At 45.8% G+C, this 20,311-nt stretch overlaps 1 protein-coding gene across 1 annotated transcript in view; it reads left to right on the top strand.

Annotated features, from left to right (window-relative positions):
• Positions 1-1,532: 1,532 nt before the first annotated feature.
• ddx27 (DEAD (Asp-Glu-Ala-Asp) box polypeptide 27) overlaps positions 1,533-20,311 on the top strand; it is a 30,515-nt gene continuing 11,736 nt past the window's right edge. The window contains exons 1-12 of the mRNA XM_070895956.1: positions 1,533-1,650; positions 4,793-4,936; positions 5,543-5,602; positions 8,303-8,522; positions 8,637-8,686; positions 9,232-9,318; positions 11,361-11,466; positions 14,149-14,322; positions 15,177-15,327; positions 17,069-17,168; positions 18,302-18,443; positions 19,311-19,464. Of these exons, the coding sequence (XP_070752057.1) occupies positions 1,564-1,650; positions 4,793-4,936; positions 5,543-5,602; positions 8,303-8,522; positions 8,637-8,686; positions 9,232-9,318; positions 11,361-11,466; positions 14,149-14,322; positions 15,177-15,327; positions 17,069-17,168; positions 18,302-18,443; positions 19,311-19,464 (1,475 nt within the window). The 5' untranslated portion in view covers positions 1,533-1,563. The remainder of the gene's footprint in view (positions 1,651-4,792; positions 4,937-5,542; positions 5,603-8,302; positions 8,523-8,636; positions 8,687-9,231; positions 9,319-11,360; positions 11,467-14,148; positions 14,323-15,176; positions 15,328-17,068; positions 17,169-18,301; positions 18,444-19,310; positions 19,465-20,311) is intronic.

Genomic DNA, 20,311 nt, shown 5'->3' with positions numbered 1-20,311 from the left:
GTTTGTAGATGACACTAAACTGGGTGGCGATGTGAGCTGTGAGGAGGATGCTAAGAGGCTGCAGGGTGATTTGGACAGGTTAGGTGAATGGGCAAATGCATGGCAGATGCAGTATAATGTGGATAAATGTGAGGTTATCCACTTTGGGGGCAAAAACATGAAGGCAGAATATTATCTGAATGGCGGCAGATTAGGAAAAGGGGAGGTGCAACGGGACCTGGGTGTCATGGTTCATCAGTCATTGAAAGTTGGCATGCAGGTACAGCAGGCGGTGAAGAAGGCAAATGGCATGTTGGCCTTCATAGCTAAGGGATTTGAGTATAGGAGCAGGGAGGTCTTACTGCAGTTGTACAGGGCCTTGGTGAGGCCTCACCTGGAATATTGTGTTCAGTTTTGGTCTCCTAATCTGAGGAAGGATGTTCTTGCTATTGAGGGAGTGCAGCGAAGGTTCACCAGACTAATTCCAGGGATGGCTGGACTGACACATGAGGAGAGACTGGATCAACTGGGCCTTTATACACTGGAGTTCAGAAGGATGAGAGGGGATCTCATAGAAACGTATGAGATTCTGACGGGACTGGATAGGTTAGATGCGAGAAGAATGTTCCCGATGTTGGGGAAGTCCAGAACCAGGGGACACAGTCTTAGGATAAGGGGTAGGTCATTTAGGACTGAGATGAGGAGAAACTTCTTCACTCAGAGTTGTTAACCTGTGGAATTCCCTGCCGCAGAGAGTTGTTGATGCCAGTTCATTGGATATATTCAAGAGGGAGTTAGATATGGCCCTTACGGCTAAAGGGATCAAGGGGTATGGAGAGAAAGCAGGAAAGGGGTACTGAGGGAATGATCAGCCATGGTCTTATTGAATGGTGGTGCAGGCTCGAGGGGCCGAGTGGCCTACTCCTGCACCTATTTTCTATGTTTCTATGTGTCGGTGGGGATGTTGCATTTTATCAAGGAGGCTTTGAGGGTGTCCTTGAAACGTTTCCTCTGCCCACCTGGGGCTCACCTGCCATGTAGGAGTTCCGAGTAGAGCGCTTGCTTTGGGAGTCTCGTGTCGGGCATGCGGACAATGTGGCCTGCCCAACGGAGCTGGTCGAGTGTGGTCAGTGCTTCGATGCTGGGGATGTTGACCTGATCGAGAACAGTGATGTTGGTGCGTCTGTCCTCCCAGGGGATTTGCAGGATCTTGCGGAGACATTGTTGGTGATATTTCTCCAGCAATTTGATGTGCCTGCTGTATATGGGTGGTGTTCCCCAGAGGTCGGCACCAGGACCACTGATTTTCTTGATATATATATAAATGATTTGGACAGGGGTGTGCAGGGCACAATTTCAAAATTTGCAGATGACACAAATTGACTTTGATATTATGGTTTGCAGAATTATATTGAGTAAACTCTGGATGATTGACTGTAAGCGTTCGGTTCAGCTGCTCCAACCTTCTCTCTCTGTCCTGCAGTGAAGCTGTCAGTTCCTTCGCTCACAGGCCGGAACGTTTGTTGTGCCCGACTGTTTGCGGCGGCGGAGTGTTGGCGACGGGCGCTTCCTCCACGTGGCGCGATGGCGGCTGTGGATCTGATCCGGACAATCGGGGAGGGCGACGTGGTCCCTGAGGAGGAGGAGGAGGAGACGGGGTCTGAGGGCGAGGTGAGGGAGGCGAAGGGGAGCTGAGCGAGTGACGGGGACACCGGGGGATGGCTGGGCCTCGGCTTCAGCGCCTGCTGGGCGGGTGGGGGCCTGGAGCTCGCCTGGTTTAGGGGCCTGGGGGAGTGGGGGGGGGGGTTTAGGGGGGCACAGAGGGGTCTAGGGAGGCGTCGGGGGTGGGCAAGGGGGGGTCTGGGGTGGGGAGGGGGGGGTTGGGGGTCTGGGTGGGCACGGGGGGTTGGGGGTCTGGGGTGGGCACGGGGGGGGGTTGGGGGTCTGGGGTGGGCACAGGGGGTTGGGGTCTGGGGTGGGCACGGAGGTGTTGGGGGTCTGGGGTGGGCACAGGGGGTTGGGGTCTGGGGGGGGGTTGGGGGTCTGGGGTGGGCACGGAGGTGTTGGAGGTCTGGGGTGGGCATAGGGGCGAAGGGCGTTGCGGGTGTGGGTATGGCGGGGCGGTGGGTGCCCTGGAGCTCGCCTGGTGCCGCTGGTGGTCTTTAAAATGGGGCCCCTGATGTCGTTCTGTGCCATTCGCGTCCACATCTCGTGAATTAATTTAAAAAATATATGAACACAGTGGGACTGCCTTTCAAAAAAAAGTGTCTAAGGAATATAATGCAGATAGATATTCATCACAGCTGGTAGTTCCTGAAGTCAGGTTATTGAGCAAGAGTTGGAAAGAAAGCTTGCATTTACATGGTGCTTTTCATATCCTCAAGATCCAAAGCACCACAGCTTTTAAAGTGTAATTTCTGTTATGTAGACAAACATGGTGGATAATTTGTGCAGAGCAAGATTGCACTAACATGAAATGAATGACAACTCATTCTGTGCTTGGTAGTAGAGATCGAGGGAGGAATGTTGGCCAGGACACACAGTATTAGTATAGAATTGAATGGTGCCATCTTTTGCATCTACCTGAATGCGTAGATAGCACCTCGGTTTAATGCCTCATCTGAAAGACTGCACCTTCTCAACAATGTAGCAATCCCTCAGTGTCAGCCTAGTCTGGTTTCCAAGTTCCTGATACTTGTGTGGGAAGGTTATTGAAGCAACATTACTGTGTCGAACAATACCAGGAAAATTGGCAGAACCTTCAGAGTATTTTATTTTAAATAGATCAACAGCAACAACAACCTGTATTTATATAGCGTCTTTAATGTAGTAAATCGGCCCAAGGCGCATCACAGGAGTATTATAAGATAAAAATTTGACACCAAGCCGCATTAGTAGAAATCAGCGCAAAAGAGGTATGTTTTAAGGAGCGTTTTGAAGGAGGATAGAGATGCAGAGAGGTTTAAGCAGGGAGTTTCAGAGTTTGGGGCCTAGGCAACTGAGCAATTATAATCAGGGATGCGCAAGAGGGCAGAATTAGAGGAGCGCGGACACCATGGCGGCGGGGGTGTGGTGGTATTGAGGGGCTGGAGGAGATTAGAGATAGGGAGAGGCGAGACCATGGAGGGATTTGAAAATAAGGATGAGCATTTTGAAACCAAGGTGTTGCTTAACTGGAAGCCAAGTGTAACTCAGCGAGGGGTGTTGGGTGAGCAGGACTTGGTGCGAGTTAGGACACAGCCAGCCGAGTTTTGGATCACCTCTAGTTTACATAGGGTAGGATGTGGAGGACAGCCAGGAATGCATTGGAATAGTCAAATCTAGAGGTAACAAAGGCATGGATGAGGGCTTCAGCAGAGGATGAGTGGAGGCAAGGATAGAGACGGGCAATGTTATGGAGGTGGAAATAGGCAGTCTTAGTTATACAGCGGATATGTGGTCGAAAGTTCATTTCAAGATTGTGAACAGCCTGGTTCAGCCTCGGACAGAAGTTGGGGAAAGGGATGGAGTCAGTGGCTAGGGAACAGAGTTTGTGGCCGGGACCGAAAACAATGACTTTGGTCTTCCCAATATTAAATTGGAGAAAATTTCTGCTCATCAGAACTGAATGTCGGACAAGCAGTCTGACAATTTAGAGACCGTGGAGGGGTCGACAGAAGTGGTATTGAGGTAGAGGTGCATGTCATCAGTGTAAGTGTGGATACTGACACTGTGTTTCCGAATGATACTGCCAAGGGACAAAATGCAGACGAGAAATAGGGGGGGGCGGGGTCAAGGTTAGTTTGCAAGAACGCAGGGATCGAGTGTTGTTGTTTTGAGCAGAGGGGTGATGACGGCAGATTTGAGGGAGAGGGAGACAGTACCTGAGGAGAGAGAACTGTTAACAATGTCGGCTAACATGGGAGCCAGAAAAGGAAGTTGGGTGGTCAGCAGTTTAGTGGGAATAGGGTCAAGGGAGCAGGAAGTGAGTCTCATGGACAAAATGAGCTCAGAAATGTCATGAGGGGGAGATCGGAGAGAAACTGGAGAAGGATGTGAGTTCAGGGCTATGGCAGGGGTGTTCCTTTGAGGAAGTTTGGCCACAGGTACCTCATCCTATTGAGTTACCTTTGCAACTAATGCAGTCTAGTAGGGACTAATCACAGTTAGGCTAGCGATTAATCACTCAGAATTTGATGTATGGAATACCAATGGCTGTAAAGGAAACTTGTCTTGTGTGAATAGCTACTTAAATTTCAAGTCAAGAAGGAGAATTGTAATTAAATTAACCATCACAGCTTAAAATTAACATTGAGAGCAGAGAATGGAGTCGGGAGGGGGAACTGTAACACCGCCTGCCAGCAATAGCTGATAGGAATGAATTGCTCCTACAGCACTGTGATATTTTAATTGCAGCTCTCCCTCCTTCAGTCTTGGCTCTTGTTGCTTATTTAAAGTTTTAAGATTGTTAAACTTGGGAGTCATTTTGCACTTGTCCCGTCAATTTTTGGAACAGTCATACTCCCAATAATAGTTGTCTGTAGCTAAATATACTAGTCCTGGTCTGTGGGCTAATGCTAATTCCTAAATTTATAGCTATTAATTTTGACATAGTCTGTAAAATAACTACTCGAGCTGATGAAAGATTGCCACATTCGGAAGTTCCCTCTTGAAGGCATCTCCCATTTGGATCACTGATCTGTGCAGACTAGTGGAGTTATGCTTTGCGATGTTCTGGTGTACTATGTTGTCTGTGAATGAGCAGTGGGAGGACTGGTCTTGTACGCATCACATTTCTTTCTGACTTGTAAGACTGTTATATTTCTGTGTTTAGGATCCGCCTGTCATTTTGCTGAAGAAAAAGAAGTTGAGGAAGCAGTGCGTGGACTTCAGTGAAGACTTTCTCTTCACCGAGAAGGATGGGGAATGTGATGACAGCTGGATGATGGCAGATGTCCTGAGTCAACTGAAGAAGAGTGTGAGGATCTGTGATCTCTGTCTTGACTACAGGCTGCAGTTACCCTAACAGTCTTGAATAAACACCAGATTGTATTTAGTGTTGCAGCATTCTCTGTTGCTGCTGTAGTGATACAGTGCTGTAGCCCAGAAATGCTGCCAGTCATAATATTGAGCGCTGGTGTTCAAAGAGTTCCTGAAATCATAGTGAATAGGTCAACTTGGCAGCTTTCTATCTGTTTGCTTTTGTGCTAAGTTAAGGGTAGTTTGGATTAAATAAGTATCTAGCGGTTATCTGAAGTGTGTGTGTATAGGCCCCATATCACATGCCTCTTTTTGGGGCAGTAGGCAAGTCCCATTGGTTTAATATGTCCCCTGTCAGTGCACTTGCTGATTATTTGGTAGGAGATGGCCAGGAGTTTCAGTACCCTGAGGTGGGTGCTTTACTCCTGGCTCTTGTTGAGCACTGGGTCACAAAGTGCGTTAGGATGACGAGTGGAGTCTGGGCACCCAAACTTGGCAACTTGTGATCAGAAGGCAAGGCATAGCTGTGTTCCGCTGCTCGCCTGCAGAATTTATAGCTGTGTTCGTGAAACAATGTTAACTTCACTTTTCTGCTCAATTCCAGAAAGCACCAACAACCCTGGATGAAAAGATCGACAAAGTGCGAAAGAAAAGAAAGAAAGAGGTTAGTTATTTTCAACATATTTGTCATGGAATTGAGAGTGTCTGAATGTCCAGGCATGGAGAGCTCAGTTGGATATAGAAGCCTTGATCTACAGGCTAAATTTCCCGCCCATTTTTCCTTATCTTTCTTCCTTTTCCAGATCTAAAACTAATAAAAGTCTTAAGCTGCTGACTTTTGCCGGGCGAGAGTTTCACCGGGGCTAGCAGTCTTTCAGCACCTTGCCCAAGTGGCCATTCTTCACGTGCAAACCTAGACAATAAGGAGGCCGGAGGGTTCACAATCCATCTGATCCTTTCCACACAGGTGCTGATCCAAGGGTCGCTGGATAGCGGTTAGCAGCGGGAACACTGGTAGATTTTTTCCCTTCCTAGTCCAGTTAATACGCCCACTGTTAGCTTTGTGGAGACCAATGAACTGAGCACAGACCAAGGACTGAAGCTGGAATGTTCCTGCTCTGAGTGGCTCAGTCCCACAATGACCAGTTCATTTACACACTGAAACATCAGTTGACCTGGTCAGCCTACAGTGTGGAGTATGGACCAGGAAGAGTGAGGATCTCGTTAAAAAGTAAGTTGAGTAGGTGGGAGCAGAAAGTTGAAATGGGCCATTGATAGATTAAGTGAGTGGGCAAAACTGACAGCTGGAGATCAATTTGGGAAGTGTGAGGTCAGCTACTTTTGTGCTAAGAAAGATCACAGAGTAGTTTCTAAAGCTGAAAGATTTTGGGATCCGTGTACAGAAATCACTAAAAACTAGAGGACAGGTACAACAAATAATTTGAAAGACTAATGGAATGTGTAAGAGCAGAAAGGTGTAAAGTTTACACTTTACTTTGGGGAATTATCTATTTATCTCCATATGATTTAATTTTATTTAACTTAATGGGCTCTTTTTCCGAAAGAAACTTCAGTCACAAACCATGGATTTGTTATTCATTTATTATTAACACAATCTCAAATTTTCATTAGAATCTAAACAATATCTTGGGTTTATGTACAAATTAGAATTGCTTTAACAATGCAACAACACCCTCTGAATTTCCAAAATGCATAACCTTTAGAAACCAAATGTCTATCTTAGACTAACCCCATAACAAATGTCATATACTCCTGGTTGGCTCAAGCTGTCGGGAAGATTGGTAGCAAGCAGTCAAGAAGATATCAGGTAGGTGGCACCACCAGAAAGTGAAAGGCGAGAGTGGAGCTGTGTCTCCTTTGTCAACTTTTTAAAAGCCCTTTTTAGTCTACTACCAACCTCTGAGACTGGCTGATCAACAATAGGTTCCAACAAATATCACCGACGGTTGATTGGCACACTTGTTTTCTCTCTCTGTCCACAACCTACCATATGCAGGTGTTCAAAATAATCTCCAGCCGGCCCAGACTCGTTCTTGTTGCTATGGTGCCTTCAGCTGCCTGGGATTCCCTTCCTAAAGCTCTCTACCTCTCTTTCCTCCTTTAAGATGCTCCTTAGAACCTACCTCTTTGACCAAGCTCTGCCGTAATTTCTTCTTGTGTGGCTCGGTGTCACATTTTTTTTTTGTCTGCTGTGAAGCATCTTGGCACGTTTTGCTAAGTTAAAGGCACTATATAAATACAAGTTGTTGTTGGTGGTGATCTATCCTCTGCTGTGTCCACAATGTAACCAAGTTAAGTTGGCAGGAATTCAAACAACCTTTTTAGTCCTTGTCCCACAGATATGGAATCAAGGCGGGTAAATGGAGTTGTTACAATTCTAATTGAATGACGGAACAGGGTTGAAAGACTGAATGGCCTACTCCTATTCCAATGTTCCTTTGGACTGGGCAAATGGATTCAAAGGATAGTTTTATTTGTTTCTGTAGTGAAGGGATTGAGCGTTATGCTAAGAAAATTGTCACTTAAGAGTTGAGATTAGTCATAAATGCTTTTGGGCCCAATGGATTGTTCTTGTTAAAGTCTCTTATATTCTTTTTCTCGGGCTGTTAAACTGCAGAGACCCTGATTCTAGCCTTGCTTTATGTCCACATGCACACCTCAACAATGTTCACTGGATAGCAATGCGGAGTATGAGTCCGAGCCAAGTTCTTTCTTTCCTCCCCGCCCCAAACTAAGGCTGAGGATATTTCTAGCACCTTTTTTTGACTGAGATTGTCTACCTCAGCACAAACCAAGATAAAAGCTGGGACAGTGAGGTCAGTTCCTCACTGGATAAACTTACTGAACAATTCGGAGAACATGACAAATTAAGGATCTTTCAGTGGAAGTTGACGTCTCCTCTCTGATTTTTGCATACGGCTCCAGAAATGGACGTAGGTTGGGGAGGAGAAGTGATCCTTGAAAGGATACTGCTGGGAGGGGTGTAACATTTGCACCTGTAAGGATGCTAAAAATAGTTGTAGAGCTGTTGAGTTGGGAGTGTCTTCGGCAGTCACGAGATGTTCACAAGACTCCATAAAATCCCAGTCAGTTGGGTTCGGGGGATTCACGATGAGGCAGGTGGTTGTGAGCCTGATGGATAAACTGGCAATGTGTAGTGTAATTGTTAAACCTTTTGCTAATAAACCAACTAGTTCTTAATAGCAATGTGTTGCTATGATTTCTTAAGCAAAGAACCCCTGAAGCAAATACATTACAGGAGGGATAAGAACAAACTGAGAGGAGGAAAGAAGAGGAACTTGTATCTGTCTCTGCTTTTGGTTTAAATGTTTCTCATTCCCAGGAGAAATCTACAAAAGAAGCAAAGCTAATAAAGACCAACTCGACTGAAGACACTGTGTCCAATCCAGATGCGATAAAGGAAGATGAGGAAGAGCCAGATGAGGCAGAGGCTAAAGATGAAGCGGAGGAATCAGACGGAGAAGAGGAGCCAGAGGATGAGGAAGACGATGAGTCGATTTCCGAGTTCTCCTCTGGAGATGAGGATATTTTACAGAAAGCAGGTAAATTAATTGGCTTTGGGGTTCCATGGTAATATTGTATAGTTTGTTTCCGTCTCTTTATTGAGTACGTAGTGTGCATGTTCAGAGACTGACTTATCGCTGATTGTTTCACAGACACACTGAAATTAAAGGGAAAGAAGAGAAAAAAGAAAGCTCCTGTGGATGTGAGTACTTCAGGTGTTTTGTCTCCTACTGTGGTCTGGTGATAATGAGGGTATTGCATTGCTGAAGGCGAGTCACTTGAGTGTCTCAGGGAGGCCTGCAGCAGACACCTGTCCATGACTCTTCATAGTGGCTTGAGATGATTTTTTTTTTTTTGCTTTCCTTAATTTAGCTTTTGGAACCCACAACTGAGTGGGGAATATTCAAAGATTGAGTGGAAGAGAGGAGCTGTATGGGATTGGAGAGGCAACTGGAAGGAGGGAAGCACTGCAGGGCTGAGTGGAAGGAAGGGAGTGAGGGATGGGACAACAGAGTGACGTGTAGAAGGAGTGTGGTACGGGGAGAGGGAATGAGAGGAGTCTGATAGTAGCATGTTGTGAGGAGGAGGGAGAACTAATGTAAGGAAATGGAGAGATTGACAGAGCATTGGGATGGAGTTGGGAGGAGTGAAAGATTATTAAACTGGGAGGGTGGATGAGGAACATGAAGCTATTTTTTGGAGTTTGTTGGCTGCCAGATTCACACTGCTGTTTGTGCTTCCGTGCAGGAATCGCGGGCGTTCTTTGAGGATGCCCCTCAGTTTGATGAAAGTCTGACATTCCAGGACATGAATCTCTCTCGACCACTTTTAAAGGTATTGTACGTCACTTGGCGAGACATATAGGCATCAACATGTCTTACTGCCGTCATTACCCATCATTTGCCTGGGAAGTGCCTTCCTTTCTGGGAAGGAAGCATTTCCATTTACAGTTTCAATTCTGTGTGCTACTTTCTGCTTGTAAATTGATGAACCTGTTGGGAATGTACCGATGTACACATGCTCCTATTGGCTGTTTCTTGTGAAGAATTGGTCTCTTCTGGAAAGTGTAGCCTTGGCATGAGACACCTTCAAAATCTGATCTCGCATTGCACAATATGAATTGATAACACAAATTTTCTCCTCAGTAATCTCCCTCGTGAAGGTATTGGCTCTTGCAGGAGTACAATTCCAAATGCACCTGTTACTCTAGTACCTTGCCAAATGGTCATTCCTCATGTATGAGCCTAGACAGTGAGTGTCACCAGGTTGACTGACTGCCTGTTAAATCCCAGCCAAGCTCAGTCCTGCCCTCACCCAACAACTACAGATGCACTTTTTAAACAGGAGAATCTGGATGGGATGTGAACACTGGCTAATTTTCCCTCCCTAGCCCAGTTACATGGAACAAGACTTCAGGAGGACATAGACAGACTGGTGAAGAGGGTGAACGCGTGGCAGTTTCATGCAAAGAAGTGTGAAGAGGTGCATTTTGGAAGGAAGATTGAAGGGAGGCAATATAAATTAAATGGTACTGTTTTAAAGGGGGTGCAGGAATAGAGAAATCTCGCGGTTTACACGCACACATCTTTTGAAGGTGACAGGACAAGTTAAGAAGGCTGTTGGAAAAAAACATACGGGTTCCTTGACTTTATAAATAGAGGCATAGAGTACAAAAGCAAGGATGTTATGCTAAACCTTTATGATTAGGCCTCAGCTGGAATATTGTGCCCAATTCTGGGCACCACACTTTAGGAAGGATGCCAAGGCCTTGGAGAGGCTGCAGAGGAGATTTACTAGAATGGTACCAGAGCTGGGGACCTTCGGTTATGTGGCAAGACTAGGTAATCTGAGATTGTTGACCTTCGAGCAGAGAAAGTTAAGGGAAGATTTAATAGAGGTGTTTGAAATTAAGTGTTTTGATGGAGTAGATGGGGAGAAGGTTTGCACTGACAGGAGGGTCTGTAACCAGAGGACTCAGATTTAAGCAAAAGAACCAGAGGGAAGATGAGCATTTTTTTTTTAACGCAGCAAGTTATGATCTTAAATGCACTGCCTGAAAGGCCGGTAGCAGCAGATTCATTAGTAACTTTATACTTGAAAAGGGAAAAAAAATTACAGGGCTATGGGGAAAGAGCAGGGAAGTGGGACTAATTGGAGAGCTCTTTCAAAGAGCCGGCACAAGCATGGTAGACCAAATGGCCCCCTTATATGCAGTAAGATTCTTTGAAGAAGCTGAAGAGGACCAAGGAAGCTCTGGATAGACAATGTCAAGAGTGACTTGTCACAGAAAGAGATACGAAGCAGCCTGGCTAGTTCAAAAGCGACAACAGTGGGGTGAATTCATTCGGCCCCATCGTTGCTGCTCAGCTGACGGATGGGAATTTAATAGTATTAGTAACCCGGGGAGTGACTACAACCTATTATCACACTCCACTGGCACCCTGGATTGAATCAGTACCGAGTGGATTGAATCTGGGACCATCCTGGTTTTGTATGACTCTGTTCCACACTGGGAAGTGTATTTACAGATAATTTTTCAGTGAAATAGTTGCAGTAGTCTAATTTTCAATTTTTAATAAATATCTTTAGTTCTCAATTAATCTTGGGCTTGTGCTTCACCCTCTGATATAACACTTGGTTTACTGCTTCCCAGTATCAGAGAAATGACATAACCTGCAAAACTCACTTATGTAGGCAGTATTGTACATGCTGCTTGTATTTTAATAATCCCAATAGAGTACACTATTGGAATTGTACTGTTTAATTTGCTGGTGATTGAATCAGTGCCTACCTGTGATACTGTTGGACCGCAAAGCTTGGATCTCTGTCTCTTCCCGCCTTTCTAACCATTGTTCCTCTTTCGTGTGACTGTTTAGGCAATCACTGCAGTGGGTTTCAAACAACCAACCCCCATTCAGAAAGCGTGTATTCCTTTGGGTTTGCTGGGCAGAGACCTGTGCGCCTGTGCTGCTACTGGGACAGGTAGGTGTTGCTTTAGTGCCTCGCTTGGTCATCTCCCAATACCTGAGGCGGGCGTGTACTTTTGTGCTGATCTCTGCACCAGGAATAGGAACTTGTGGTTATGATGATGTGCCCGATATTTCCTGTACCTGGGCCATGTTCTTATTGCACCTGAGAACCGTAAGCATTGACCATAAGAACTAGGAGTAGGGGGAGGCCATTCGGCCCCTCGAGTCTGCTCTGCCATTCAATAAGATCATGGCTGATCTTCTACCTCAACTCCACTTTCCTGCACTGTCCCCATGTCCCTTGACTCCCTTAGTATTCAAAAATCTGTCGATCTCAGTCTTGAACATACTCAAAGACTGATCCTCCACAGCTCTCTGGGACAGAGAATTCCAAAGATTCACCACCCTCTGAGTGAAAAAGCTTCTCCTCATCTCAGTCCTAAATGGCCGACCCTTTATTCTGAGACTGTGACTCCTGGCTCTAGACTCCCCAGCCAGAGGAAACATCCTCCCTGCATCTACCCTGTCAAGCCCTCATTGCTGTGATATCATGCAACGGTTCTTCCAGGGTTATCCACATCTCATTTTTATACCATTGGTGTGTTACATCTTTGCTTATTGCAGTTTATACCAGGGTCGAAGGCAAGGCAGCATGTTGTGTGGCATCTTTGTGTGATGATGCTGTCAGGGTATGGTGTGGTTTCCAGAGGATGGGTGTGTGCTGTTGTGCTCATTGTATTATTGATATTGGGAGCTGGTCTCTGCTCTGAAGTTGCCGAGAACTGGCGGCTTTCCTGTCCATGTCTTGCAGCTGCTATTGATCATCTGGGCTTGTTCCCCAATTTCCCACCACCTCTTCTCCCAAGGGCGGCGATCCCTCGGCACCGAGGGCGGCGATCCCACAGCACCGTCTGGCCTACCTCATCAAGGTAACCTTTGTTCGGGTGAGCTTCGAAAACAAAGGCTAGCTTGCTAGCTATTTGACCACAGGTGGCATCACAGTAGAGTTTGATCCTGACCTTGCCCTATATGCACAAACACGCACTATCCAACACAAGGCACGGGCTAGCGATCAAGAACCGGAACCCTCATTGATTTCCCATCTTCCATCCTTCTCCCAGCCCCTTTCGCTGAAGACCAGCCCTCTTTTACCTCTGCTGAAGTCAGTTGACTCATCACAGACTAGGTGTTGAACCTGGCTGCCTCTCGGTCTGGTGACTGAACAAAAGTAAATGTTCTCCAGCTAGTAAGTACAGAATTACTGACAAGTAGAAGAATCTAGAATTTCCCCAGTAGTTCTCTGCTTCACGGGTGTATTAAAGGAGTAATTAAATCAACTTATAGTTAAAGTGATGGAGGCAAACACAACCTCGAGGTCTTGTGATGTCAGCATTACTTTTGGATTAAAAACAAAGTAACCCGCTGATTCTTGTGCTGCACAGGAGGAAGGGGGTTGGAGGCTGGACTATATCTGTAGATATCCTGCTGCAACTCGGGAAGAATGGCAGGGGAGAGGTCAGCTGTAACTGGAAGTAATGTTGGGTTTTTGGATCACACTTGAGGCTATAATCCTCTTCTCAGGTGAAATTACCTGGAGTAATCATAAGGCTGGGTGAGGGTGTCCTGTGGAATACCTTTATCTAAACATGTTCATTCGCATTTGGTTCCAAACACATTTTAAGCAAGAATACCTCACTTAGATCATTGATAAGAAGCAAAAGAAAGAAAGAAATACTATTGGAGTGGTGGGGGGGGCGGGGACGAGAATTCGGGCGCGCCTAATTTGGGGCTGATTTAGTGCCCCTGTCAGCTCCTCGCCTGATTCGGATGAATTTCTGGGTGTAGGGTGTAAACTTTTTCAAGGTGCTAAAAGGCGGAGCGGTAATTTTAGCGCCTTGAAAAAGTTTGCGTCCTATACTCAGAAATTCGTCCGAATCGGTTGAGGAGCTGACGGGCACTAAATCAGCCGTTGCACACTGGGTAGCGGTGGGGAGCGCCATAACAAAAGTTTGGTCGGTAAGTTTGGCAGACCCATTGTGCATGCGCGGAACTCCGAGTCTGAAGTAATGCACCCATTAACGTTTTCAAAATCACTTGTTTTCAACCTGTACTGTTATGTCTGTCTGCCGCTGCAAACTGGGAGGCTCACGCACCGTGCTCTGTCTATAAGTTGCACTGACTGACCTCTGAGGGAAGCGCTTCCTCATCCCTTTAAATAGCCGCCAGCTAACGACTCTGCAGCCTGGACCCACTGTTTTTCCAGACCATGTTTTGCCGGCCGCTAAATGAGGCGGCCACGCCTAATTTTTGGACTGGCGTGGGCGTTGCACCAGGAATACGTCGAGATTGGAGTGATCGTCAGCAGACAGACGCTACTGGTTTGCGCCCCCCCGGGGGGACTAATGAATTTTTGGTCGGGGTGCTAAACGCTGCGCTCCTGGTCGCTAACCTCTTACACTCCCGTTAATGCCCCCACTGGCCGCTAACTGAGGCGTTAGACAATCGAAAATCCAACCCTTGGATTTATATAATGCCTTTCACGACCACCAATGAAGTACTGTTGGAATGTAGTCACTGTTGTAATGTGGGAAACACTAAACAAAAAAGTTCATACGTTGCTGATCATTAAAACGAGATTAAACTCTCACGCATGTCTCTGTTGATTTTTTTCTCTTTTCATTCTCCTGCCCCATAGGTAAAACTGCTGCCTTCATGCTGCCGGTCCTGGAACGTCTGATCTATAAACCACGACAGGCTCCTATTACCAGGGTCTTGGTTCTAGTTCCAACTCGCGAGCTTGGCATCCAAGTGCACGCTGTCTCCAGACATTTGGCACAGTTCACATCCATCACCGTCTGTCTCGCTGTTGGTAAGTTTGGACTGTGTCCGCGCGTGCCTGTCGCAGTCAGAAAACAGGTCTCGAGTATGAGGAACCACGTGTACGTTAAGGTTTGAGATGTGTGGCTACTTCGGGATACTCTTTATCAAAGAATGTGTAGCGTTATTGTGTGGGCAGTCAGTGGCACAGAGCAGGTTATGGTCCCCACTCCACTGAGCCCTGATCGGAGCCCTGACGAGGACGGGTATGTTGATCAAATGCTGTGTCATTTCCCAGCAGAGGAGGATAGAAAATCTGCATGGTGGCTGACTGGGGAGACTCTGAGGACACAGGGTGCTGTTGGCATGTGTTCATTCTCTGTGCTGCAGGAGTCTGCCCAAGCAGAGAAAGAGCAGAGGATACAGATAGAGGGAAACTTTGCCCTAACAATCCATTCAAAGAAAATACCTTTATCACATAAGATTTTACAGAGCTTATAGAATTATCAAACACTGGAGGATGATGTCCGAGTCTGTACATTGCATAAGATATGGTTCGCAGCATAGAATGTCTTTACCTCATCTAAATATTCAAGTAAATTTAAAAGATTGTAACCGTACTATGGTTTTGCTTTTAATGCAAAAATTCTACTGCAGCCACTACGATTAAATGACATTTTTGAACAAATAAGTTTCATTTTGCAATAAATCCTAGATACAGCCCATGGTGGGAGCTTTCTGTAGTGGAGCATGGGGTACGAGGCAGCCTGGAGGGTTCTGCTTTATGGGTAATTGTCTCCTAACAGTAAGAAAGACGGAATAAAGACAATGCAAGGTGATGGATGGGATGGGAATGCTGCACTGCTGCCCTTAGATAACTATCTGAAATGTCCTGTCTGCTTCCAGGTGGACTGGATGTAAAATCCCAGGAGGCATCCCTGAGAGCGGGACCCGATGTTCTCATTGCCACCCCCGGCCGACTGATCGATCATCTTCACAACTGTCCATCTTTTGACCTCAGCAGCATTGAGGTCCTTATTCTGGACGAAGCGGACAGGTAAGAAGGGACAAAGCAGCCCTGTCCAGGGGTAAAGAGGTGGGAGCAAAAGGGCAGAACCGTATCTCGGGTGTGTGAAGCCGAAGAGGGGATTGTCCCATAATTTCACTGACCGACTGTTAATATCCTTTGAAAGCCATAAGCAAAACTTTAAACTAGGGAGTAATTAATGTTGGATGTACAGTCCCTGTTAGCGCAAATGTACCCTCGAAGAATCACTCGTCACTCAGGGTCGGTCCATACATCAAAACGGTTTATTACGCCGGCGGGGAGATGAAGCAACTGGTGGGTCCAGGTACCTCTCTCTGCCGAACAAAGGGTTTCATGGATTTTTATGTGTTTTACAACAGTTTGCTACGGTTACATCAGCCCATTTCGGTCGGACACTATCCAATCATATTGATTATAGATTACATATAGATTCAAATAGACCAATAGAAGTAGTCTCTAAACATTAGGTGGCTGCGTGATTGCCTCGTGTTGCTAAGAGTTATTCAGGGTCTTGTGACATGGTCCGGGCCCCCCCTTATCTTACTGTCCTTGGGTGCTGTCTCTGGGCAGTCTACGTATCTTAATCCTGTTAGAGTTGTATTGTTCTAACATAGACCAGGACATCTTGTCTGAGGCCTGAAAGTCAGTTGATTAGGGACATCTGCCGAACTCATTTTTTTTTTATGTGTATTCCTGTGTGAGAAACAGCAGTTACAGTAACTAGGAATGCAGTCTTTTTCTGCAAGCTGAAATCCCTTGAGGCTTTGCTGAACTACGAGCAGACATCTTTATACATTTTACACACACATTTAATACAAAGTTACATATTTAGTTTTAACATTATGCGACAGGTGCCGTTGCTCTATTGGAAAATCTCTCTCTATAACAGTTCCCACCACTTAGCCAGACCCCGTTTATCCCAGGCAGGTGTCAGTATTGGGCAACTGGCACTGACCATTTGTCACTGCCATTTATCGAAGTTGCTTGCACGCACCATGCTGCTCCCTGCCAGCCCATAGTGCTTGCCAATAATCCTCACACTTATTAAGTGTTTGCGTTGGCATTATTTTGGGAGCTCACTGTAAGAGTCTGTTAAAGTTACAGCGACCGTCACATGTAGCGGGCAAGTTGCATTTGCATGAATGCGCCCGCTATAAGCGGTGGGGACTGCACCTCTACATGAATTTGTGAAACATTTCTTTTTCCTGTGTTAGGATGTGGATCCACGAGCACAGCAAGCCCCCTGGCAGTTTGTCAAAGTGGTCATTCTTCATGTGCGAGAACTGGCAACTGCGTGTAGATATCTCAATCCCCGAGCTCCATCGTGCCCTCGCCTGACATCCCCACGCACAGGCGTTCAGTAGGGGCAACTTGATCAGGAGCGGGAACTCTGAGTCCAAATGGCTGTTAGATACTGTTCTGAATCAGATGAGCCCTGCAGCCCTTTATCTGTGTTGTTAGAGTACTACTTGAGTCCTGTTCCACGCTAATTTTCATTTACCCACCCCTCCCAGGTTTTTGTTGATTTTCACTGGCTTTACATGAAATCCTTGTCTTTAATCACATCTTGCCCCACCTACCTCCATCCCTGTAATCCCTCTAGAACACTGCATTCTTCCGACTATGGCCTTCTGTTCAAGTTGCTGCAGCTGCTGTGCTTTATTTACACACAATAATATTGGTGCAATCCCTGAGTGAGGTCACTGATCAGCGCTTTATGTCTGTCCCCCCTCTCCCCATGCCTCTGCAGAATGCTGGACGAGTACTTTGAGGAACAGATGAAGGAGATAATTCGCCTCTGCTCCCACCAGCGACAGGCGATGCTATTCTCTGCCACCATGACTGATGAGGTACGTGGGAGGTGTTGCTGTGGAGCAGGCCGGAAGAATTTCTACCATGTTGCAGGGTCAGACAGACTGAATGTGGAAAACGACGAGTTAGCTCGTTCCTCCAAGTGTAGTTGAGGCAAACTATAAACTCTGAAGATAGATAGGGAGCCTCCCATCAGCCTTTCCCTGGTATAAATCTTTTCGGTATGCTGTTAATGACCTTGACATGCTTCCTAAGTAATGCACTCAAAACGGACACATTATTTCAGTAGTGTCCTAATTTAATATTTGTATAGGTTTAGCATTACCTCGTTATTATTGTACTCTGTTAGTCAATTTATAAAGCCTAGGATCCCATATGTGTATTTTTTTTCCCCGCTTTTAAACACTTGTGTACTTGAACCTCTAAGCCTCTCGGCTCTGCTTTTCCCTTTGAAGTTTAACCATTCAGTGTATATTTCCTCTCATTCTTCCTAAGTCACCTCACATTTCAACACATTAAATTTCATTGGTCATCTACATACACAATCTCTTCCTGAAGTCACAATCTTCTTCACAGTCCTTATTTTTGTGTCATCTGCAAATTTTGGGTGGGGGGGGGCGGGGGGAAGTGCTCCATACCCAAATAAAGATGTATTGAGAAGCAGTGGTCCCAAAACTAGCCTTTGGGGGATGCCACACCCTTCCAATTGGATATACACCCACTAACCACTACTTTCTCCTTTGCCCTGTAGCCAACATCTTGCCACATAACCTTAATACTGTATACCTTAATTTTCTCAACAACCCTCCTACACAGCACCTTGTTAAATGACTTGAAAATCCGTGCGCACTCTACCACTGCACTTTCTTTGTTAATGCACATCGTTATTGCCTCAAAAAGAAACCTCATTAAATTTGCCAGATCTTCTCTGCCTTTCACAAATCTGTGCCGTCAGTCTTTAATCCGTCCATATCTCTCTATAAGATTATCCATTACCATTGTTAAGTTGACTGGCCCGAAGTTACCTGGTTTATCCCTTTCTTCATGACAGTGTGTCTTTTCCAAGAGCACTTGCTTATTTGGTCAGAGGGTTTAATTTAATATTTTAAAACCCTGTGAACAGATCCCCACTCACTCTCTGATACTCTCCCCTCTCTATCTTTACCTGCAGGTGAAAGACCTGGCATCGGTGTCCCTGAAGAACCCAGTGAGAATCTTTGTGAACAGTAACACTGATGTGGCACCGTTCCTCCGCCAGGAATTCGTCCGAATCCGCCCAAACCGTGAGGGGGACAGGGAGGCAGTTGTTTCCGGTAAGTGGGATGTGTTTGAATTGCAGTGTAGCTTGTGCCCCAACACAACAAATGATGAATGGTTATCAGTCCAATTGTTCAACAGCTCTCTCCATTTTTTCCCCCCTAAATTGCGGCTGATGCCAGTACATTGGTGACCGGTACTAACTTAGGGCTGGTCACTTTTCTGTCTAAGTTGTTGCTTTTAGTTAGGGCTCTGCTTCTACAGAAAGAATTGACAACTGCAGCACTCCCACTACAACAGGCTAGAAATAGATATCCTGTGTTTAATAGAAAGAAAGTCTGTATTTATATTGTGCCTTTCATGACCTCAGGACGTCCCAAAGCACTTTGCAGCCAATGAAGTACTTTTACTGTTGTAATGTATTGTTTCTGGGAAGTGGACTTACTCCAGGCTGACACTCCAGTGCAGAACCGGGGGAGTGCTGCACTGTCGGAGGTGCCATCTTTCAGTGAGATGTTGAACCGAGGCCCCGACTGTTCCCTCAGGTGAACGTAAAAGATCCCACAGCACTATTCAAAGAAGAGCAGGCGCGTTCTCCCCGGTGTCCTGGACAATATTTATCCCTCAACCTACAGCACTAAAACAGATTATTAAATACAGCACTAATAAAACAAATATCACATTGCTATTTCCGGGAGCTTGCTGTGCGCAAATTGGCTGTAAACTGCTTTGCAATATTCTGAGATCGTGAAAGGCGCTATATAAATACAACTGTCTTTTTCTCTCGTCGTTTCTTCTTTCTTGCTTTCTTTCAATAGGAATTTGTATTTAATATGGGAAAGGAGTGATGAAAGGTTGTGCATTTAATATGGGGGAAATTGAATACAATTTGGTACAATAGTTTTTCTTTCCTCCCTCTGTAGCTCTTCTGACTCGAACGTTTCAGGACCACGTCATGCTGTTTACACAGACTAAAAAACAGGCTCATCGAATGCACATCCTCCTGGGGCTGATGGGATTGAAGGTTGGCGAGCTGCACGGTGATCTCTCTCAAACCCAGCGACTGGAGGCCCTGAGGTAAGGGGACTAACCAATTGAAAAGTTGGTACAAGTCACATTACTCTTCTACCCCCTCTGGGTAAGAACATTGAGAGAGTGAATGAATGAATGAATGAATGAAAGAATGAGAGAGTGAGTAAATGAATGAGAGTGTGAATGAATAAGGGAGTGAATGAAGAAATAGGAGCAGGAGTAAGCCATTTGGCCCCTTTAGCCTGCTCTGCCATTCAATAAGATCATGGCTGATCTTATCTTGGACTCAACTCCATTTCCCTGCCCACTCCCCATAACCCTTCACTCACTTATCATTCAAAAATCTGTCTATCTCCACCTTAAATATATTCAATGACCCAGCCTCCACAGCTCTCTGAGGCAGAGAATTCCAAAGATTCACAACCCTCTGAGAGAAGAAATTCCTTCTCATTTCCGTTTTAAATGGGCGACTCCTTATTCTGAAACTATGCCCCCTAGTTCTAGATTCCCTACGAGCGGAAACATCCTCTCTGCATCTACCCTGTCAAGCCCCCTCAGAATCTTGTACGTTTCAATAAAATCACCTCTCATTTTTCTAAACTCCAATGAATCTCAGCCCAACCTGCTCAACCTTTCTTCATAGGACAACCCCTTCATCCCTGGAATCAATCTAGCGAACCTTCTCTGAACTGCCTCTAATGCAAGTGTATCCCTCCTTAAATAAGGAGACCAAAACTGTACGCAGTACTCCAGGTGTGGCCTCACCAACAGTTGTAGCAGGACTTCCCTACTTTTAACCCCACCCCCCTTGCAATAAAGGCCAATATTCCATTTACCTCCCTATTTACTTGTTGGGTAAAGGCACTGTACGTTGTGGTCTGCCATGCACAAC

This window comes from Pristiophorus japonicus, chromosome 12 (genome assembly GCF_044704955.1).
Source record: "Pristiophorus japonicus isolate sPriJap1 chromosome 12, sPriJap1.hap1, whole genome shotgun sequence".
In the NCBI taxonomy this organism is placed as follows: domain Eukaryota; kingdom Metazoa; phylum Chordata; class Chondrichthyes; family Pristiophoridae; genus Pristiophorus; species Pristiophorus japonicus.
The sequence above is the reverse complement of the archived record's forward strand: the minus strand, read 5'-3'. Positions and strand labels throughout refer to the sequence as shown.